This window comes from Vidua macroura, chromosome 4 (assembly GCF_024509145.1).
Source record: "Vidua macroura isolate BioBank_ID:100142 chromosome 4, ASM2450914v1, whole genome shotgun sequence".
In the NCBI taxonomy this organism is placed as follows: Eukaryota; Metazoa; Chordata; class Aves; order Passeriformes; family Viduidae; genus Vidua; species Vidua macroura.
The window spans coordinates 47,524,849-47,549,161 of NC_071574.1; the positions used below are offsets into that span (position 1 = coordinate 47,524,849).

The window sequence follows — 24,313 nt, forward strand, 5'->3', positions numbered from 1 at the left end:
TTCTACACAAGTGCTTTGCTGATTAGGATTTATATGCATATTAAAAGTTAAGTGCGTGTTTTGCAGAATGAGTGCTAGAGTCTGTAGAGGGCAAAATATTTCCAAAGTCTATTTTATTATCAGAAATTTCTTATTCTGTGTCTCATCCTAAAATTATGTGAAGTCTTTTATTCTAAATTTCTGTTCTGCTCCTAGTATATTTTTAACTTAAAAATTCTAGACATCAAAAAAAATTTTCAGTTTTACATGGGTGATTATTCTGAGAGATTTAAAATGTCCTGAGTTTTGACATTAATACAATAAACCACTACCTATATTTAAGACAATATATTGCTGTTCTAAGGTAATGATTATCAATTGGTCAAACTCCTTCAAACGTCAAAATTGCTATCAAGGTTGAAATTGCATTATTCACTTATTCTGGACTGCCTAGGAGGGGTTTCCTGGTGTGTCATCCCAAGGTGAGAGTTACAGAAAGAGAAAGAATGTGAGGTACTAACTATTTCCTGGATCAGAAAGCAGTGACTTCTCTGTGAATATGACAACTGTACTAAGTAGGTTCTGTTGTAATTTAAAGATCATTCCTTCTCAGTTTCTGTTCAGTCACCCACAGGATACTGTAGCAGTCCTTAGCCCTCAAGTAGTTCCAGACTGCATTAATTAGCCTCCCTGTAATAGGTGAGCAAACCAAAGAGAGGCTTTGGAAAGCAGTACATTCTCTTTTCCCCCTGTAGTCTCTTTTCCTCTTTATAATAACCAGTAGTTGAATCTTTATTGGTATTACAGGCTTTTGTTTGCACACTTTTGAGTACTCATTATAGCCACTACGCTGAACTTGCCAGTATTACTATTCCCTATGGTGTTCAAAGTCAGTTTGAAATCCCACTGAGCTGCAAGAGTGCTGCAGTGCCTTTGTAGACCCTTTCTAATCTGAGTTGTTGTTTGGTTCTGTGGTACTGGAGACTGAGCTCTGACATTTTCTTACAGCTGAGTCTGGTAAACATGTTAAAAACTGCTGCTGTATAGATGTTACCATCTGTCCTTCAGCTTTCTCCAGTTTTTTATTTACATTCTTGATCTTTCATATTCTTGGAAATGTTTTCATAGGAATGGCCATTTTATGTAAAGGCAAAGTAAGTACTTCAGTAAAAATACCAATAGCATTTCTTGTACTTAACAGACAGTGGCTGTAGCTTAAGGCATGGAAGAACTGCGTCTGCACAACTGCAACCAACAAGTGAATGGTGGAGTTGAAAGTGACCCCAAAGAGGTTATCCCCTACCTTCATGTCAGAGAGGATGTTTATCCAACATGTTCCAGAAGATCTTTTTAGCAGTATTACCTTGATTGTCTATCCCAGTCCTTCCTGTTCTTTAGTACTAATAAGTTTTCCCTACTGTATAATATGAATCTTTGGTGTTTCAGTTCAAGCCTATTTCTACTTGCCCTGTGTACTCTAGACATAAGCCAGAGGTTGCCCCCATTCCCTTTTGCAGTAGCCTTTTGCACACAAGAATGTAATCACTTTTTAAAAAAATTTAAACAGCCTAAGGTCATTCAACTTCTCCTTCTCAGGCTATCTTCTCTGGATCTCCACACGTTCATTACTCTTCAGCCTTCTCTCCATTGGACCTCTCTCTTGAACTCTGTCTTTCTTGAAGTGCTGCTGTCTAGAACAGGACATAATATTCCAAAAGAGATCTATACAATCCTGAGAAGAATGAATGCCCTAAGTCTCTTTGTGCATTCCAGTGTAGTGCCTTTACTCCAATAGCAGGACATGCATTTTGAAGTTTACCCATTGCTCCTTTTGGAAATAAAGGAAAGCAAAATCCTGATTTTTCTTTTCTTGGGGTGGGAGGTACAGGCCACTATTTACAGATTGAACAGGAGGAAAGTTATCACCTCTCATCTATTCTATTGTGTTTTACGTTAGCAACATTTCTACCTCTGTTTAGAAAACATATATTCAGTTAGAATATGGGTTTCCTCTCATTGCTGTCTGGTATTATGCATTATTACCCAAAATGTAACTGGTTTTGTGGTTTCTTTCAATGGGAACATCCAAGTTATTACTCTTTTTGGAATCTTTGCTGTTTCCTTTTTTTTAAACAACTGCTTTGATATGTCTTAATAGCTTTAAGGGCTGCTGCATTTAAAAGGTAAAATACAGAAAAGCTGTGCAAGGTAACATTTAAGTATAGTGAATCTCTTTACCACTACAGATGAATGTTCTTTTATTTTTGTAGTTTTTCAAAATGTAAAATGTTCTTGTGTGCTCAAGATGTCCAAAGAACAGAAAGAATACAAGCCTCAGGCATAGTCTAAACCCACAGCATAGACAGCTGGGCCTGAAGCAATAAAAGTCTTATAACAAATATAGTATATATCCATTGTTTTTATTTCCACTTGGAGTTGCAATATTTATCAGTCAGTTTGATCCTGACTTGTGTAATAATTTATATTACACTAATAATTGTCTCATCTCTTAAAACACAAAATTAATACTGTTTATTCATATAAGCAATAGAAAGCAGCTTTCACACTGTAGCAGAGAGGCTGTAGAAGCACAAGGTCAATGATAAGTTAGAACATCTTGAGCAGGTATATTAAAAATTTTCTTTTTCTTGCTAAAATAACATATAAGCAGAATGCAGATTGGACTGTTAATGGGATAGGAGAGAGTTAGACATATCTTGAAACTAGCTTTGCAGGCCTAGAGAAGAGTTCTGCAAGGCTGTGGCTCTTGCACATGCAGACTTTGTGGACTGCAGTCAGTTATCTGTTGTTTTTAACCATTCAACATCTGTTAGAGGTGCCATGCTGATAATTCTTGATTGCTGAAAGAGTTACTGAAGTTGAAATTATTTCAATTCCTAACCATTTTTCAGTGAAACATTTTTTTCTAATACTCCCAAGAATGGATACCATAATGCTACTAATAAATAAATAAATACTACTACTACTAATAAATCATACTAATAATAGATATTAAAAGCATCAGAATAACTAGTATATTTTAAAAGGAATTCAGAAACTCTTTGAGTTTAATTAACTTTCATAGGAGACTTGGAATACAACAAACCAGTATCTATCAAATTTCTACCATCTGCATGTTTCTTCATGTTAGAAAAACATTTTTCTGTGCTTCACTTTGAGATGGGAAGAAAACTAATAGATTCCCCAAATTTGTTTGCTTTTTTAAATTGAGACTGTGGGCTTTGAAAATAAATATCAGACTCTTTCTCTAACAGCCAACCTAAAACTTTCACAGGCACATTCTACTGAGTCTTATATTCTCAGCACATATAATATTTAATATTATATTAACATCTTTAATATTTTCTAAAGTTTCCCTGAAAGGTTACCATGCTTTTCAGAGGAATTGGCTGAATTAAATTAATTTTATGTTTAAATTCAAATGTGAAATCACATATTGAGATCAGTGTTTACCACTGAAGCAAATCCTTCCCAGTAAAAACGTTTTGTTTTCTTTTAGAGAAAAAATAATACTTATGATCAAAGTTTAGCTGTAACTTATCTTTCAAAATATGTATTTTTTCCTAAATTTCAGCACTTTCTCCTCAATGTTAAGGCCTTATAAAGAAAATAAATCAGTAAAAGTATTCTCAGTTGTTAAAAATATTATGTAGACATATGAAGTGCTTATTTGTCATGCTCTGTCAACCTTAAACTTTTATGAAGTTATGTCATTAATTTCTAATATCTATGCCCTAGCAAACAATGTAGTCTTCATCTCTCCCACCTACCCCTATAGTGATGATGTCAGGAAGGAATAATCATCCAGAATCCTCCCTTTGCCTTGTAAGACAATTCTGGTGCTGCCTACTGTGAGAGCAGGCTGAAGTTGCAGACAGTGTGGATTCAGGCTCCATGAATGTGAATTGCAGTGGTAGAAGGGAATTTATTTGGGTCTGAATTTGCCTGGAGTTCGGAAGCCTGTCAGGTACAAGGTAGGGACACTCGATAAGACAGTTCTGGAATTCTGATATAGCTATTTAAGGCCCGAAGTCACAGGAAAATCCATGTGTTTAAAATGGAAGATTGGTGTTTATATCTGAATTCACAGTTCTCAAAACACCTGTGCAGCTGCAATGTAACACAAGAGGTGACAAAAATAATTACTGTTAGTTTTTTTTAAAGTTAAGTGGTGTTAGGTACCTAAAATCCTGCTCCAAAGTGTATCAATGCTGTGACTTCCAGCAAATCTTTTCTGTGAACTGAGAGATGCTGTCCTTCCAGCATAAAGGCAGCCTTCCACTGCCTTTATCACTTTAAAAGCTCAATCCAGAAATATCTCTGAGTGTATTTACTTGATCAGTTTTTACAAAATTTTCTAGAAAATGAAAAAGTATAATCTAAAAACTTCTGGATGACTGTTCAAAAGGTTAGAGCATACAGGAAACTAAGTTCAATTTATTTCTTCTTTGTAAGAGGATTCAAACCTTTCTTATGGAAGAACACCATAAAATGTGGGATATTTGGGGATGGCAGAAGTGCACTTAAAGCTGTTTTATTCTGCAAATATTTTAAAAATAAACAGAATGGATTGAGTGATTGTACCCAAGTCTGGGCAGTCCCTTTATGTGAGAGAACAGACATAGGTCCTATTTTGTGACACCTGACCTTTCATTTGTATCATATAGAGGGCCTATGCTCCTAATATAACTTATCATAGCAGCCAGATATCCTTAGTCCATTTGTACCCCAGTACAGTCATTTCAGATGCTTTAGAAAACTGGAATGGGTGAAGATTTCATCCTGTGTGTCTTTTGAGTTCCAGTTTGTCCGCCCAAGTGGGGCAAATGTATTCATATCCTTAACGAACCGATGATTGTATTTATTTACAGAGACTTCAGTAACACAGAGACGCTATGTAGTGAACAGAAATATTACTGTGAAACTTGCTGCAGTAAACAGGAGGCACAGAAGAGGTAAGCAAAGAGCAGGCTGTTTCACCATGCCCCTCCTGGGTTCTGGCAAACTTACTCCTTGATATTTATTTTGTTTAAATACCTAGAAACCAAATGCATTCTCTGTGTGGATAGGAGAACCTGCAGGCAGATTTAAAGACATGTGTCTTAGTCTAGAAGCTATTTCTAGTTGACAATTGTTACTTACAAAGTGCTTTTATAATGCAGCCATTTGCTTATTTAGGGAAGAGAGGATGGCTTTGAACTGGTCAGGTGTTCATCATATGCATTCTTAATGGTTTCACAGGATGAGAGTAAAAAAACTGCCAATGATTCTTGCCTTACACCTCAAGAGATTCAAATATATGGAGCAGCTGCACAGGTATACAAAGCTGTCTTACCGGGTCGTGTTTCCTCTGGAGTTACGTCTCTTCAACACCTCTGGCGATGCCGTCAACTTGGATCGGATGTACGACTTGGTCGCGGTCGTTGTTCACTGTGGAAGGTAGTGTGCCTTCATGTGTGTCACAAGCTATTGGCAGGTGTTTGCCAAGGGCAGAGCTATCCCTGACAAAATGTGGGGAGAATGGACTTAAAGCCTGCTGCTGCATGGACTTGCATGTGTCTTGGGCTGAACCATTTAGCCAACATCCCTCATAGTAAATCAGTACTTGTTTAAGAAATAATTACTCAGGTCTCCAAAAGTCACAAGTTTGGTTTAAATTGATGAAACTGCCTCCTTCCTCATAAGACCCCTTAAAAAAGTTGGGAGCCAGGACTCTGTGAGAGCCAAAGGCTGTCATCATGTAGGTCTCACAACAGATCATTTTGGTCAGTTGCCCCTCTATACTTAGTTCTTACAGTTTTAAAAGTATTTGATGCCTACCATGAGCAACTTGTGAAGTGTTCTGTAGGATAATTTGCTAAATGGTCCCGGCTCAGGTGAAAATTACACTTTAGCTTTCAGTTGATTAGCTTTGCAACAAGTTAAAATAAAAAGGGAAAGGACTAAATGTCTAGAGTACCACCACAGGTGGATTCACCATGTTTTTCATAACATTTGGTTATAATTCTGCATTCATAAAGAAATGTGGCTTATCAAAATGGACTCAGTAGTACATTCTAATATTTTGGGTTTTTGTTTTGCTTTATAGTGGACCTAATCGGGGGCATTACATTACTATTGTGAAAAGTCATGGATTTTGGCTCTTGTTTGATGATGACATTGTAGAGGTCAGTATGCTGAAGGTCATGAGCACAACTTTTGTATTAATGTTTGCTTCCCTACTTGGGGTTAAAATTCTGATCCAGAACTGGGTAGAGATTGCCAGTTTGCAAAGCTACAGTTGAAATAATGTTTATTTCAACTCGGTTAGGAAAAAAGATTATAAACAAAATTATTAATCCTGTAGTTTGTGCTCTGTCAGTGTCAGAGTGTTTTTGTTTTTTTTTTTAATTTCATAGCAACATCAAATGTTTTTAATACCAGACTTCAATAGTTTAATTTTGAATGTTTTCTATATCTAATAAAATTAATTTAATTCATTAAAACATCACTTGGTAAATTTGAACTAAGTAAAGCTAGCATTGCTGTAGAATTTTCAGTTTTGAATAGGGAAGTTACAATAAAGTCTGAATTTTGTTGTTGATCTGGGATTGCCTGAATCTAGATTAGAGTAGAATCTGTCCCACAGCAACTGCAGATTCTGTCTGAGCACTCTGAAATTCATTCTTATGCAAACTCTTTATGTCATTGTGGCATACTGGCAAAACTGAGGTTTCAAGTCTGATTTCCCAAGAGGTAAGGAAAGTAAGCACTAGCACTTTTTGAGAAAGATGGGATCCCATGGTCACATTTATATGTTTTAACAGTGTTCATTACTGCATTCCACTGAGTCTCTCTGTTATTGGAAAAAGCCTAATTCAGTTAGGTTCAGTGACAGAAACATGCCTATGAATTTCATGAGTGAGACCAGCAAGGCTCAGCCCCTAGTCTTTACCCTTTCACTGCTTAAATTGCAAATAGAATTTGCTAATTGCTGCCTCTGAACAAATAACTGAATTTGCCTTTTCTGTTCATGCAGTCATTTAATGTGTTTGGTGTTTTATCTAACAGCATATTAAAAAAATATTTATTTTTCAGAAAATAGATGCTCAAGCTATTGAAGAATTCTATGGTCTGACATCTGATATATCAAAAAATTCAGAGTCTGGCTATATTTTATTCTATCAGTCACGAGAGTGACTTGGCAAACTGTGATACTGTGATGATTGCGCACAAGGATGCTGCACGCAAAGGAAGGCGATGGCTCCCCTGAACTGACTTTTACACAGATCACATCTCTGATGGTTGAACAACAGCTCACTGTCTCCTACTCAATGGTCTCTGTGATGTTGACTATAACTATCCATTCTTGACATTCAACACTTTGTTTTAGATTGGGGGGGGGGGGCTGTTTGTAGCTTTTAAGTCTGATTGAAGAGCTAATTGAAGTCAGATTTCAGTGGAATTTATATGGACTAACATTTACAGATAATAAGATTTGGATGTCAACTGTTAGACCCAATCCAGCTAGAGTAGTATTTTATATGAAAGTGTTCATTACATTTAGGGCAAAATTATTTAAAACTTTCTAGATGGTTTTGGAGTGTGTTGATTTACAAAGCATTCCTTTAAATACATCCTGACATATACTTACCCCTTTTAAGTGTAAAAAAGAAAATCAATTTCATGATGATTTGAGTTGTGGTTGCATAGGGGATTTTTTTACATGTTACTCTGCTGCAGAAAAGATATTCTTCCAGAATCATTTCAATTTTGGTTGTTAAAAACTTTCAGTGTGTAACCACAGACCTAAAATTCATGTAGAGGGATTTAAATTACACTGGAACTAAGTAATTCTGTATGTTCAATCATTTTGTTATGAGATAGTACAGATGAGGTGAGATTTCAGAACTTACAGAGCACTGGAATAAAGGGAGGAAGATCACACATATGATACAGAGATAATTGCTTTTATAAAGATTGATCTTACATTTTGGTTAAAATTATATAGATTGTTTACTTGGATTGTGTTTGCAAAGACTGCAACACTGCTCACATGTAACATATTCATCAGGACTGAAATTATGCAGTCCATTTAAATAAGCATTGTTTGTACATAAGACATAACTTGATCCCACAATTTTCTAAATATCTGTAGGTCCCATTTTCATTTCTTAAGACAGAGTCCATTTCTTAGAAACATAATACATAGCAACCACTAGTGTACATGCTGTCATGTATATATCTCATCCTTAACATTTTGGTCATATTTGACAGAGTTTTGTCACCACAGAAACAGATAGGGATCTGGAGTGCTTGATTTCAAAATTAGTACAAAAGAATTAGTTTGTGATTTTCCTGGATGAATTTGGCTGGCACTTGTCATGCAATGGCTAATAAAATTTCTGAATTCACCTGAATACCTGAATTTGGCAAAGAATAAAAGTAGAAGAAAGTATCAATAGGGTTTGAGAAGGGATTGATAGTGGCTTGAGTCAGTGGTCATGCTGGGTAACTACCTTTGACACTTTCACTCCATTATATAATTCTTGAACTTCAGTAGCCAAAGTCCTATTCCAATGACATCAACAGCAAAAGCACTCTTCTTGTCTTCATGGGGACTGACAGTTGGTTCTAGTATTTATAAGGAAATATTCTCATCTCACAACATTTATTTCTACCTGTTACATTTCACTTGCTCATTATGTATTTATCAAACTATGTTGATTTTTGTCCTTTTTTCTAAGAAGCCTGCCTGACACTTTATGGCCAACACTCCCTTTCAAGAAATGGCTTTTGATGTGCAGATACGTCTCATATTTTAATCTTCTGTAGAAAAGATAGTAATGTTTTTCATTGTACTCTACTGTGAATGTGAAATACCTTTTGTGAAATATTGGTGAAAATTAAGTAGCTTCTACTGTAACATCATCTGAAGTTCAGTTGGATTTATCAATGGCCATTTTGTAAACTAAGGCAATGTAGCACTTTACACTGAATGAGAAACAGAAGTGGACTTTTCAGCTAAGATTATTTGTGATTTATCATGTTATTTTATTGATGCAAGAAAACAGACGTAGAATGTAACCTTAAAGGACTTAAGTGAATGAGAGCAGTGGTCTACAGAGATCTCTCACATGAATGAAGGCTGGTATGCAGGCTCATAATTAAGATGCAGCTCTTATTCTTTTATTGATGTTAGAATGAAATGTTCTGTCTCTATTACAGAAGATAGACATCTTACAGCAGACTTCAACTCCCACTGAGACCTGGGAGCTTTTCCACTGAAAAGCTAAACTTGAAAATCCCTCTTTAATTGATTTATTTATAAACATTCAGAATTTCTGCATAAAGATATAAAAATTACTGGCCTTTTAAAATGGATAAGGTTTCCTCACTGTGAATGAAATCACTTTCTAGATCAGCATTAATCAGTGCTGGTCCAAAGGTCTGTATTTAGCAGTTTTCTACTGAACATTCTTACAGCATTCTTTTGTTCATAAAAAACAGATATTCTTAAGGTATCATTTGAAACTTCAGGGCTCATGTTTATATGAAAAGTAATTTTCATAAAAATAGTTTTAAAATCAGTTCAATTTTAGGAAAAATTTTCCTTATTTCAATAGATCTATGTGAAAATTGGTTTTTAAAATGTTAATAGTTTGAATTCATACTTAAATGCTAAACTACAGGATAATAATCTCTGTTTTTCTCCACTGCAAGACAGCTTTAAATTGTAAAACATACAGATCATTGCAGTAAGTCATTGAGAGGAAAATTACTAGAATAAGCTGTTTCATAAAGTATGAAAAAGCATTTTTCATGCCAACCCATGGAAAGATCACAGCACTAGCATCACGCCAGTCCAGCATCAGTAATCTGACATCAGCTCTGAGCACTGTGGAATACAAACTTCATATTAACACTGGCTAAACTAGGGAGCATTTTCTTTTGATTAACAAAGTTGCAGTCACAATTCTATAAATTGGATCCAGTCTCCAGTGTGCCAAATGTCTTGACTTCAGTCCAAAAGCTGTCTGTCACAGCTGTATGCATAGTGCCAGTCTAGGCAGAGGAACTCTTCTTTGTCCAATTTAGCACATTCACTCAAGTTTTGCAGGACTGGGATCCCCACAGGAACAATCATATGGTGTAAAGTATTTCAGTTGGTTAAATAAAGCATAATCCCTTTTCTCTTATGCTTATGCATAGATTTCCAGTCCCTCATGAAAGAATGGAAAAATATCTAAGACAATAAAAGCTTTTCAGCTAGCAGCTAGAAAACAAAATGCTAGCACAAATCTCTAATACTATTTTGTGCTTCCCTAAAATGACTATATTTTTTGGTGTCAGGTTCTAGGTATATTAGCTCTAACAACAGTTGGAGTTTTCCAGTTGTTTCCCATGCTGTTGCTGAGATGCCCTGTCCATTTGTAAATACTATGTTCTCTACTCAGAAAAAAACCCATTTTTGTCTTGTGCTGTGTTTCCACAGCACTGCAGTGCTGATGAATTAGTTACCTTAGAGGATGAGCTCAGAACTCAGCTTTTATATTTCCAAGAACAGGCTGTCAGGATTTTATGGAATTTCTAATGTGGGGACATAGCAGAGGGACCCAGAAGAGTGGAGTGATGGAAAAGCCGTACCAATGAAACAGAACTTTTTGAAATTCAGTCCCAAAATTACTCCTGTCAATAGTATTTTAACAATTTCGTTACCTTAGAGTGCTAGATTATATATGAAAAGTCTTGTTCCTTTAGCAGTTGGAGTAAAGAAAGCAAAGAAGTAGGAGTTTCCTTCATATCAGGTTTAGTATAAACATTAAAGACCTAACAGAATTCGACTGAAATTCACCTTACACAATGGGTCCTAAAGTGCTACCCCAACCTTTTATCTTCAGACATTACATTTCAGTCACTCTTCTGTTCCAATGTCATGTAGTTGGCACCTGAGCTGACAGCTTGCAGCTGCCAGTGATTTGATGCCTCTCAACAGCAGACCCTTCTTGTTTTATCTCTTTTTTTGCTCCATGTGGCTGATAGTTGCGAGCAGTGTCTTACAGCTGAATGAATACTAGAAATTTTAGCAAGTTTTGGCTGTGTACCTGTTGTTTGCTAGTATCATTTAGAAGGGTTTGTTTTAATTTATTTTTCTTTTGTTGGTCTGTTACTGTATTTGTATAATAACTTATGTGGTTAATACTATTTGTTTTGCTTTAATTTTTATGTAATGTTTTAAAAATGTAATCAACCCAAGCACTTTAAGCAACAATGTCAATCTTGTGAAATTCCAATCACCCTAATATTTTGCCTTTATCTTACTGCTTTTGCAGCTTTTTGCTTGTGATCCAATATCTCTAGTTACAATGCAATTTCCATTTTTAGGCTTGTTGTCCTGGCTGGGTTGTAAAATTGGAAAGCTCAAGCATTTTCATATATATTTGTTCATGTATAAAAAGGGCAGAGCATTTGATGTGTGTCTGCTACACTCACCAGCGTGTACCTGACGAGCTGCACTCTGCACATTTCACAGCCTCTTGTGCTCTCTGCCTGCTAACCCATCTGAGGATGACTGCAATACTTCAATCTGTGACGTGGGTATCAATGACTAGAATTTAGAAAAGTTCCAGGAGAATTCTCTTTTACCAGACACAGACTCAGCTGTTAGTCAGCTGATAATACAGGTATTGCTCTCTTTGCCATTTTATCAGTGCTCTGTTTGGTTTCAGCCGTGAATAATCTAATGAGTCACAATTATTCTTGGCTACTGTGTGCGTGCTGGCTACGAGAACAAATTTTTGCAACTTTCTTCTCTTCACTTGGGCCAATATAAAGCAAAGAGATAATAAAGTAAGATAAGTGCTTGTGTAAAATGATGGTTTTTAGAGGACAGCATCTGTAGTGTCCATATCAGAAAGCCAGTGACTTTCTGTGTTGTTAATGCAAGGGTTATTCTTAGTGCTTTAGATATTGTATTTTCTTTGATCAATGAAAAGACCAGAACGTTTTCCTGTTGCATCTGTTCTGATACTGAGGTATTCTCAATCTAACATGGCCCTTAGTATGTAAATAGCCTTTGGCAAGGCTCGATAGACACCCATTTAATTTCTTTTCCGTTAATATGCATTACTTCAAAGAGATTGCTAGAACCTGTCTACAAGATTTATTCAGATAACACAGTTCTTTTGCATACAGGGTCAAATAACACCTCTCAGGTGGTATGTGCCCACCTGATGGGACCATCTGGCTAGACCCACACCATTTTACATACTAATGATTCTTAACCCTCTAGGAGGTTTGGTTGCTGGCTTTGCCTGACTGATTTAATATGAAACTGCAAATAACTCCCTTTATTCATGATCTCTTGCTATAATTCTTTAATAAATTCTGTTTCATTTGGTTATCAAGACTGGGACTATTGTACTATGTAAAATAAATTAACTTGTGTGTGCCATTCACTGCAGTCAATTTAACAGCCTAATGCTTCTGATGGAGGCTGTTGCAGGTGGCAACTTCACTGTATGTAAGAATATGAAACAGTAAGTAACTTTTCTGTGGTAGCACAGTAGGTCTATAGGAGAAGCTGGACTGACATGCAGCTTCCTAACCTCCATTCTCTAAATCCTGACCCTTCTCATAGCGTTCCAAAGTGGCAGGACTAAGCCCTTCATGAAGACATCTTGCAGTTCACCAAGACATGTTGCTTGCTGCAGTAGATAATTAATGAGTATTTGCAACCCCTTTGTCCCCACTCCCCAAAATCTCATTCATAGATATACATTCCTCAGAGAGGCTGAGCTTAAACCTCAGCTTTGTACTTGCAATGGTGTTCATGTTTGAAATGTCCCACACCAGACTCTGGCCACATACTAAATTGTTTCCTAGTCCTCTCTCAACTCTCATTCTAACAGCAAGGGCAACATCAGGGCAGCCGTGTTACAGGTGCCAGTGGTTTTCCTGGAGACAATTTTCTAGTCTCAGTGGCTTTCATTAAAAAAGACCTGACACAAGCTCCATAAATTATCACGATGCTTTAGGAGTAAAGCTACCACATGCTGTATGAATATGAATGTAGGGTAGCAGGAAGAAGAAAGAGAAGAGGATGAAATAGGGAAAGGGTCGTTTTTTTCAGAGGCTTTGACTATGTGTATCTGTTTGTAAATATATAGTCCCTCTCTACCTTGTCATAATGATGCAATCATAATAAAACTACTTAAATTTTGTGCTAGTTTTTTAAATGGAATAAGAGGTACCGGAATTATGAGGCACACACTGGGGACACATACAAATACTGGATTTCTAGTAGAGCGTACAATACTTGGTGTATGTGTACAGATGAATATCTGCTCTTTTTAATCATCATGTACATGTAATTGAACCCTGCACAACCTGCAGAACTGTAAGATAAAAATCATGTTGGTTATTAAGGTTGTAACATAAGAAAACAGTATTTTCTCCTGTTAACATGTTTATATTTTACATAAAATAAACTCCCTATGTGATCTCACTTCCATTCAATTTGCTTTGACTTCAGCTGGAGCCACATTGAGTATTGATGTTGGTTGTTACACAACATGCTCCTGAACATCAGATGCCTGTGTTCTTACAGATGACAAGACTACTGATGCTTGCTTTTTATTTCATTTAGTGTGATCAACACATTTTAAGTGACTTCAGAGAATATTTCACCACGTGGGCTGATGCATCTCAAGTGTCTTAAAAGAACAAGTTTTGCAAGCAGTTTCTGAGTTGTCTTGGTAGAATATACATACAATTGCATGACTGAGCTGTACCCAGTTAAAGCACACCACTGACCTTGTCAATGTTTCTGAGCTTCAATGTTTCAGCTAAAACTGAAGAGAATAAAAATCAGCCAGAATTAAACTACCTTTTACATCAGGAAACAATGAGCCCTTTTAGCCTGGGATTTTACCTGTGACTAATGGGGTGGAAAAGGATTTTGCTAATGAGGTCTAAAATTTTGTCAAAGAGTTGAAAGGTTCCTGTTGTCTACTGGTTTTCCTTTAGTTATTCATTAACAAACACAATTTACATTCTCAAAAGTGAGGTAAATAAAAGGCTGGAGTTTCTTGCTCCTGTCTAAATGGATTATCTTTATTCCTTCATAATCATTTAGGGAACTGAAATCAAACATAGCTGTCAAACTGCATGTTGCATTTATAGCTAACACACTAAGATTTATGTAAGATTTATGGCACATCAGACTATCAAAGGGCTGGGTTGGAAAACACTTCATAACTTACAGTACATGTTTCCTTTCAAATTAAAAATATTTGAAGTACTTTCAAATTTATTTCTGGGTTATTGGGATATAAGCATTTGACTGCAGGATGGAGATGGAAATTTAAAACACAGGAGATGACTGAAATAAATATTCATAAAACCGTTCTTTTAAAACATTTTGAAGAAATAGAATTTATGATGCACAAATAAAGAAACCAAGAAAAAGTTTCCAGGAGCAGGATTCATAATCACTGTATGTGGACTCCACTAGAATTTCTCTCACTTCAGAAATGCACTTTCCTAGAAGCTGTATGATGTTTACCTGTATCTCTGTTCCTTACTCTTTTGTATGAATTAGATTAATCCTTTTATATTAGACTGGGTTATGTTCTGTGCACCAGATAACCAGAGAAGTGCTAAAAATGTAATTTAATCTGAATTGAAAAGTCAGATATGGTAGGAGAAAATTTTATGGTTACTCATTTAAATGTAGTCACCAGACTTCAAATGGTATTTATTAGATATGACTAAATACATGACATGGAAAACTACGTTCTACATTTCTAGAGATATCAATTTCTTTGAATGCTTGTGTGCAACTTTAAAATCTAGCACCAATTCTTAAAGAAGAAAAATAGGACAACCATTTTCAATACATACACATACACACACACACACACACACACATATGGCAACAGGAAATTTTAATTATCTGTTCTGAAAAAAATTTCTTCTTATTAATTTTTTGACAAATACTTTGAGATCACTCCATTGCCTTGTTAAATTTCACTCACCCTCATTGCACAATGCAGGGTTTAACCAGTCACAAATACTTCACCTGGTGCTAATAGTGCATTTCATCTCACCATGAACACAGAAACAGCAAAGGAGTCAACACCCTGGAGTTTGCAGGTTGTCCCAGGATGCCTGGAGAGACCTACCAGGATCAAATAAAAGTCAAGAGGTGGAAGCTGATAAAGACTTTTTTCCAAATCTGCAAGAGTAAAATAAAGAGGTCAATGCTGAATGAAATTTGGAATAAGACAGAGAGAAACATCCTTTGGATTTCATTTGACACACATATGAGAAAAAATATTCAAGTCATGTACAGAGCAAAGCCAAAGATGTCAAAGCAGAAGATACAGATGTCACCTAATATTGCAAATCAGATATCACAAATGCTTAGAGAGCAAATTTTAGTATCAATCACTTCACTATAGCTGTAAAGAAGCTCCAGGTAGGTTTGCAGCTTAACAGTGGGATTAGTACTAACAGAATCTGGAATAAGTTTCTTATAGCATCCTCATAAAAATTCTGGTGTGCAGAGCTGTGTTTTCTGTACAGCTGTAAGCCATAGTAATGTGTGGAACACTGAACACTGGAGAAGAACTACTACTGCTATTACTGGATGTGTGATTGTCTCTGCTCTTTGAAAACAAGTTTCAGGAGCACAAATAAAACCATAAATTTTATTTATTCACAAATCATGTAATTCTCACTGTCATTTATGAAACATTTTTCACCTTCAAGGTGGTTCACATGATAGTCAAATACACTTCCAATTCTTAATTTGGTGAAAATGGTAGAAATTGGGTAATGTGTACCAAAATCCATATATATTTTAGATAACTTCAACTCAGCTGAATCTGGCCACCACTCAGCTAGAACAGTTGAACTGTAAGAATATTTTCACCAAAGTTATTTTCACCTCCGTAGCTACCTTGATGACCTGTTCATTTCTGGTGATGCCTGGAGAGGCTACCTAGAACAGAGGCTAGACAGAGTTGAAGGATAAAGGCAGGCATTTATTGAAAGGCCTTCACAAGGTACATCTTGGGCAGTGCAGGAGTCTCACAGAGACTACACCCAAGATGGGCAACAATCACAAGTTTTTCAGACAGATAGAAGTTTGGTCTATTTGCATATCAGAGGTTAATTGTCCAAATACAGCTTTAGGTAATGTAATCACATTCCCCTAGTTTGCTCCCCCCAATTCACTTTTTGTTTGTGTTTTTCAGGGCCTGAGACAGTAAGGTGTCCTTAAGTTTCAGGCCTATAGAGAAATTGTTTTGTCCGAATAAAATGGGAGAACAGCTGCTGACCGGCTATGGAGTTTTAGAGTTATATACTAAAGCAATACTGATCTGAAGAATGTAAGAGCTAAAACTTAAGGCATCACTGGATGCAGTTCAAAGTGCAGACCTTGTAGCACATTGTTCCAGTAAAACCTGATGTTGTCTCTGATGCAGCTCATCTTGCCTGGAATGCACTGGGGCAGCCAAGGTTACTCTAGAAGTTTGTCATTACAGCATTTCACTTTCCAAGGAATGGGTTGGTTTTCTTTTGTCCCTTAGTATTCGTTAATTATTAAACACTAGCAGAAAATGTTAGGTAAAGCAAGGGTGATGTCACTTATTTATGGTTTATTTCTCTTTCTTAATTCTGGATATACATTTTCAGATGAACAAAAGTATTCTGAGATGAGGTCACAGACTGTTTTAATTCTGCAAGATGAGTAGTTCAGGCAGAGACCAGTGTTGACTGAGGCAGCAGCATGACACTCTCTTGTCCATCAGAATATGGCCTTGAGGACAATACAAAGCCCAAAAGAATTCTTCCTCCTAAACCTTTACAATTGTGATATTTTTAAATACTCAAGCACAGGTTGCTAATTCTACTGTTGACATTTATGGGATATTTCTGCATCACTATCCTGTCATGTTGTTTCAACCAGCATTGAATCAGCCAAACTTTTATATTAGTATGCTTTAAAGTAGTATTCAATATTTATATTAAATTGTATTTTTACCATGACTTAGAGAACACGGTTCATGATAACTAAAAGCTTGATTTTATGGCAATGTTACACATTCATACTTATTTATTGTTCCCAAATGCAGTTCCTGAGGATGAGGAAAGACAATCAGTTTATCCTAAAATAAGTGGTACTGCAGAGCACAGACTGTGCCCAGCCAATGTTTGGTGTGGTAATGGCTGTGAACAAAGGCTCACTGTTTAGTGTCTCTGTTTAGTTGTCATGACACTGGCAAAAGTAATGTACCTGGAAAATGTATTTCCTTAATACAGTGAATCTCTCACTCTTGTGCAGCCAATCCCCACCTCCAGATACTGAGCTGAAAACAAACCACTTCATTCATCATGCTCTAAATACAGCTGAAATTTATTTATCCAAAGGTGTTTTATTCAAAATCCCTGTAATATGATATTAAGCCATATCTCCCAGGTGATTTTTTTTTCATGAAACTGTGTTAAATTTTAATTCATTATACTATTTCTTAATTGAAAAAACCCAAGGTGCAGGTCCTCCTCCAGTGGCAGTCCTCTAGTGGTGTTTTGTACCCTTTACATTGGGGTGTTGGGTTCCTATTAGCCATTCTATATGGGCTACATTATTTTTCCTATTACTTTGGTGATTTTTGACAGTATCATCTACTATTCTAGCTCTCCTTAAATGGAAGAGTACTTATCTTCTCTTTCTCCAAGGGATTGCAATGTCAGTCCAACAGCTTCAGTGAATTTTGTAGCCATTTATTAGTCTGTATTATTGGGCACATTCAGAGGACTCAGCCTTTGGGAGAGTATGTCCAGGAAAGCAGCAAGGGCTGTAGTTTGGATAAGCAAGTCTGAGCTTTCCATTCTTATCCCTGTCAAGAACTCATTGTATTACATGGGACAAAGAATGCAACCTCTTTTCCTCTATTTCTCAACTAGAAAATGAGTAAGCCAATATTTATATATATATATCTCGGAGAACTATGGAGAGAACTTAGATCAGAGAAGTAGAGGTTGCCACCTAAATTACTCTTACATGCACAATTATTAGGTCATCACATTTTTTTTTTTCCTTTTTCAGGCGCTCATCAGTTAATTGCAGCGCTCTTTGAAGGAGGGAGATTTGTAAATATTAAGAGTGGTAAACTGCTATTTGACAGAAGATCTTTACAAAGACAACAAACAAATGTCCAGTGGTGGCAGGAATCAATTCAGTGATACAAATGTGCTCCAAATTTATCTTAAAAGGTCAGTGCCATTGGATTTTATATCCCCTTATCCCCACATAAGCCCAAGCAAACTCAATGTAAAAAAATCAAGTCCAGCTTACTGTCTCTCACCATGACTACATCTAGTGATTTCAAAGGAAGGGGAGAAAATTCTATTGCAGACAGCTTATGAAATAAATGACCCATTAAAGATCACTTCCTTAGAAAGTAATGAAAGTTTACAAGGGAAAGAAACTTTCTCTCCGTGCTTACTCAGTTTATGGTTGCTTTTTTTACAGATAGGAATTAAGTTAATGGGTTATGCACTATGTATTGCCTCATTCTTCATGTATTTGCTTAGCTAATTCCCCCCTAAAGTATTTTGTTATCCATAATAAATTTCCATGTATGTCTTAGATAATAAGATGCTATCATGTTATTTACATCATTACTTATTATTACTTATATTGGGCCCTTGGAATGATTACATGGATACATGAATATCAACAAAACTGACCTAACAAGCATAAGGTAATACCAAAAATACCAACCAACCAACCAATCAACAAAAAAAAGCCATAAAAAAAAAAAAAAAAAAAAAAAAAAAAGCAGCTCTTAAAAGGCTTTATAAAGTTAAATACTAAAAAGGTGAGGCTTTTTGTGGAAATATTTTTTCCTAGAACTCTTTCCTTGAATGATTTTACTCTTGGGTTTTATACTTAATTTTAATCTTATTTTTCATATCTGCAGAGCAGAGGAGTCAGCTAAGTCATGGCAGTGTTCTGGGAAGGAAGTGGTTAATGTCCCTGAAGAGCAGTAAGAAATGCTGTGTTCCCCTTATAAAGGGCAATTCCTCGCCCACATGGGCATTTGGAGTTCGTAGGGATCAGGTTTCCAAATAACCCACGTTTTGAGTCTGGAACAGACAATATGCAACATGCAGAAGTGAACCATCCTCAGCTGTCACTGTGATGGGCTGCTGGTTTAAAAAGCTGCTGCTCATTTCCAATGTCCTTTTCTATCAGACCCTTTCAACTGGTCACCAAACAAAGAAAAGGCAAAAGCATGTAAGATCCTTTCTAGGGGAAAATCTTCTTTTAGCTGAATGTTAATTTTATACTGCTGCCCAGCTATAGTAGAATAATTTGCTTTTGCATCCTCCACACACTCAGCACACACAGAGCCAGGAAGGGGCTCTACAAAACCTTCTCAGCTTCTTTGAACAAGTAAGCAAAGCCGCGTCACTGGGTGGCTTTTCTGCTTAACTAAGAGACACTTCACACAACAAATAAGTGAAGTCAAGGATTTTACATCACAAGGTCACTGTCCCTTGGCTTCAGCCGTATCGGCTACGTGAAACAAAAATGTTTTGTTCTACTTAGTTCTTTCATTTGGGGACATATACCAAGTGTTGCCTTTACTCTTCAGTTTCTACTTAACCTTCTACTAATCATCTCAGTATTCCTAAATTTTGGGAAATCCATAGATCTGTCAAATCCAGACCTGAAACAAGTTCCAAGTTTTATTAATTTGATGTGAAAACATAAGTAATACTTGTTTTTAGAAGCAGCACACCCAAATAACCTCACTGCTAAGGCTGTTCTGAGTTTTACAAGCCATGTGGTTCAAATCCATTTACATGGCTGGATAGCTCGTGCCCACCTTCCTTCTGGGTGATACAGCAGATTAGATAACTAACATAAGTGTGTAACACAGGAACTTCTAAGTAGCAAGGATTTTTTTCTAAACAGTTAAAGCATCACCCCCTTTTACTTGCTTTTTGGTCAATAGACAATTTCACACACAAAGAACACCGTGCACTCAGGTTGGAAATTTATTTGAGAGAGTGATGGGAGAAGAGATGGATGACTGCCTCAGGCATGAGCTTCAGGGCAGGGGCATCCTTATGCTCTGTGCTGTCCTGCAATGCTAATGAGAACACCAAATATCATCCCACTGTTACTTTGTAAAAAATATTCTTAACACCATGTGTTCACACCCAATTATTTTGCAACAGAAACTTCTCTTCCCATTGCTGTTTCCTCTGGATTGTAGCACAGATATTAATTCAAATACAGAAGTTGCAGTAGGAGAAAACTATGATTTTATTTGTCAAATGAAATTTATTTCCTTAGCAGCAGATGGATTCTGACACTGAAATCATTCACAATGGAACTGTATTTACCCCCTGTGAAAAAGCACTGCTTTTCTTTCTTCCAAATCCTACCTGCCATCCTTCTAAAATTAGAATTTAATAAAAAGCCCAACAAAGCAAACCCTCTGTACATCAAGAAAAACACCAACTGCCAGTGGACAAAGTGGACTCAGGCACTGATGAACATGGTCTGAGGAAAGATGAGCTCAAAACAAAGCATTTTATTGAAATAACTCCCAACTGGCATAAATTATCATCATTACATTCATGCAATATTTGATACATATGAACAGATGGGAAAGAAATCCTGCCTTTCGCATGCCACAACTCAGTGTGCTTTGGGGCATTCACTAAAGTCAGTGGGAGCAGTTTTTATTGTGTTGTGTTGGAAAGCTGTCTAGGATAGCCAGTAACCAGGTGTCTGTTAATTGAAAATGCATAATAATGCTCTCAACTAAGTGCATGTTACTGTGCTTGCAAATCCAGTGTGGGGATCTTGCCCCTTGGTAGTTCATTGTGAATTTCCTGCTGTTATAAACTCTCTGACAGTTTTGCCTATGCTTTCTAGGACAATATCAAAAAAAAAACTGAGTCAGAAAAAAACAAAAAATAACCAGGTTTCTGGAGAAGATATCAGCTCCAAAAGAGTGGTTCATCATGGAACAGCAGGGTTTGGAGGTCAGTATTTTTTTCTCCTCTCTTTTAGTCCCTGGCTGTAAACTGACAACTTGTATAAGAACAACTTGTAAACAAGGAGCTTGAATAAAAACATCCTCTAGGCTGTTTGATCAGGAGTGTGTTTGACAGAGGTCTCTCTCTGGTGTTGGGAGCAAAGAGAATTCAAAAAAGGCATGTCTTAAAGCTTCAAAAATATTCAAAAATATTCTCATGCTACATTTCTTTTGATTCTTTGCTGTCTGAATCACTGATCAGTATGTATTTTGTCTCTGTGGAAGCAAATTTCCAGTCTCTGATATCAAAGAATACAGAAGTTAAATTGAAAACTACATCTACTCTTTAATTATTTTATTATTCTTTTCACATAAATCACTTGCATTTAAGCAGCCTAAAATCTCTCCCAAAGATCTTTTTTTTATGATTTGCTATAGCAACACATCAAGAAGCAAGAATTTTAGTTTATGGTGTACCTAAGTTATAAACCCACATTTTCCAGATTCTGACATAATATGTAGTCATTATTTACTTTATTAACTCTATTTTTTCCCCTTCAGAAAGGCTGCTATGCCTTTTGGAACTGGAGAGGGAGCAAGTCCTTTCCATGTGTTAATCCAGGTAAAGTCCTTGACTAGAGTAGCACAACATGCCAGTGACATGTGGGCAATAAAACCCAGAGCTCCTTATTCCTACATTTTCTTAGGCTCCTCAGGGTGCCCTTGACACCCATCCACATCCCAGACAATTTTTCCTTTTTCCCATTCCCACTGGCTTGTAGGACCCTGAGATACTTACCCAGGTTGATTGTTTCACCAGTAAACTGCTGGTGAACCTGCTCTTGTTCCAGTAAAGAGTCACCTGGTTCTGAGAAGGGCTGGAGTTCCACTAATTAATACCACTAACAGCACCAAAGTGACTCCTGGGAAGCACAGCAGTGGGAAGACAACTATTATGGTAATAAGTATAGATGATTTTACAAGCAAAGATGAGAATATCCCTTATATAATTCTTTCAACTTTTAGCTATTTTGATATTAACTTAGAACAATGTAGCATGCTTCAACTATTTTGTGGGTAGTCAAAATATCCTGTTCCAATTTTTTGCTAGAAAATAGGCAAAGAGTATATAGTAGCCACTTATATGGCTTGCTTCTGCTTCTTCTGAAATCTAAAGGGACATTCCTTGGGATGCAATACATTTTGAATTAAGGCTGCTTTAATAAAGCTGAGGATCTGGACCTGGCCAGTTCTGGAGATGGAAAAATGGAAGAAAAGCTCATTTGGTCTTAGACATCCATTTATTTCAATGAAAATGATGCTAAATTTAAGGTACTGGCCAAAAGTTGCTTTACTCAAACATTATGTTTCAATATAGCTGTTTATCTAAATTTGAGAATGTTATGACTGGTTAATAAGCATTTAGTTTAAAAAATCAAGATGTTCATATTCTATATTTCTTTTCTAACCATAGAGCTCATGAGGATTTTAACAGGAGTTTAAAGTTAATAAAAATATTTCTTGCTCCTCATGGCCCCTCTAAGTTCAAATTCAGCTTGCTCACTGCTGCTCTTCATGAATTAAGGTGCTCATAATTCGCATTCATTCTAGAGGAACCTTATAATCTAATGGAAGCCATTAAATTGAACAGCCCAGTCCCATTTAGCTGGCAGACTCATCATAAAGGAAATACGTCAAACCAAATAATGAGATGAAATAATCAGACAGCTATAAGATTGTATGTAGATTGCACTGTTTGAAGCCTATTTTAAAAGTTAGGGCAATTTATGTCCCTTTTGTTCCATTATAAATGGAATATATACTCTAAATTCAGAAGTGTCTGACACTGAACACACTCACAAATTTCTGTTTGAAAATTGTTATGGAAAATTTCCATCAAGGCATTTCATCTGTGCTATCTAGTCCTTAGAGTAAGGAAGAAGGCACTTAAAAACCTGAGATTTTCCCCCAGTATTAACATGTGTTGAGCCCAGCTTTTTTAGTCTTGTGTCTTCTGCTCTAGGGCTTCCCAGCAGCTTGCTGACTCTGGCATGCATCTCCAAGAGCAGAGTCATCTTTGACAAAAAGGCATGTAGGAATCTAAGGAGCCAAGTTCTCTGCAGTGTAGGTCTACTGAGAGCTGTGGAAACTTACTGATTCTCACCACATGGAAACCACCCTCCATCCTTAATTGTTGCTGTCTTTTCTCAACCAAACAGTTCTGATTTCATATGTGTAGCCCTGGGGGCATGGGGGAGCTGCTGTATGAAACTCTTAGCCCTAGAATTTTGGATACATAATTTTTGATATATTGCATGGTAAATTCATCAGTCCCGTTCCTATGCAGTTTGTTATAAAAGTGGGTTATATAATTGTCAAGAAGAGATAGCTCCAAGTATCTAAACTACACTTTTGCAACAAAGCCTGTGGCTGTAGCTCTGTGGTTCCTTCACAGGAACTTGTACAAAGTGAAATAACATTCTGTCTTACCTGTCTTCATGGTTAGATAATGCAAAGAGTATCTGTGCTGTGTACCTAGTGCAGGTAGCTGTTTTTTCTATTTGTAACAGAGCATGAGATTGTCTTCCAAAATGCACTTGGGGTAGAGTCACAGCTTCTTTTTACTAAAGCATGCCTGAAACTCCCACATCAGCAGGTTTCTACATAGGCACTTCTGATTCATATGGCAGTACAGTCGAGTTGTATTTGGCATATGCACATAAAAAGGGAAAACTATGACCACATCCATCTAGAAATAAGCCCTGACTTTTTAAAACATTACACTGAATCATTAGAAGATGCTATGCTATCTTTCTGAGTCTTCATATGCTAGGGGAAAAAAACCACCTGAATCGCCCATCACTCAAATAAAATGATCCATAAGGATGTGGCCTTTGGTTTGCAAATGCAGGCAAAAAGTGGAAAGGAAACAATTGCCCCAGTGGAAGCATGTGGGTGCCATGCAGAGTGCTTTTGTGACCCACACAGTGGCTGCAGCTTGCATCCGACCAAGGAACTATTCTTCTGCCCTTGAAAACAGGACAAAAAGTTAGATGGCAAAAAAGTTGTACAGCTCCCCACTCCAAGAAAATTCAGTCATAAAGGTCTGTGTGTTTAGCAGCAAGAAAATCAGGGCTGCAAAAAATTAATTGCCCTTAAAAGAAGTTAAAGATGCAATACTAATATAACTAAAGATATCAGCTGCAATGAATCATTGGACTTCTTGGTTATTTGACTGACTTGATCCATTTTATCTTGAAATG

General features: G+C 36.6%; 1 protein-coding gene across 1 annotated transcript in view; it reads left to right on the top strand.

Annotated features, from left to right (window-relative positions):
* USP46 (ubiquitin specific peptidase 46) overlaps nucleotides 1–13,486 on the top strand; it is a 34,094-nt gene extending 20,608 nt beyond the window's left edge. Inside the window, exons 6-9 of the mRNA XM_053975891.1 lie at nucleotides 4,872–4,955; nucleotides 5,242–5,439; nucleotides 6,089–6,167; nucleotides 7,078–13,486. Of these exons, the coding sequence (XP_053831866.1) occupies nucleotides 4,872–4,955; nucleotides 5,242–5,439; nucleotides 6,089–6,167; nucleotides 7,078–7,179 (463 nt within the window). The 3' untranslated portion in view covers nucleotides 7,180–13,486. The remainder of the gene's footprint in view (nucleotides 1–4,871; nucleotides 4,956–5,241; nucleotides 5,440–6,088; nucleotides 6,168–7,077) is intronic.
* Nucleotides 13,487–24,313: the final 10,827 nt, after the last annotated feature.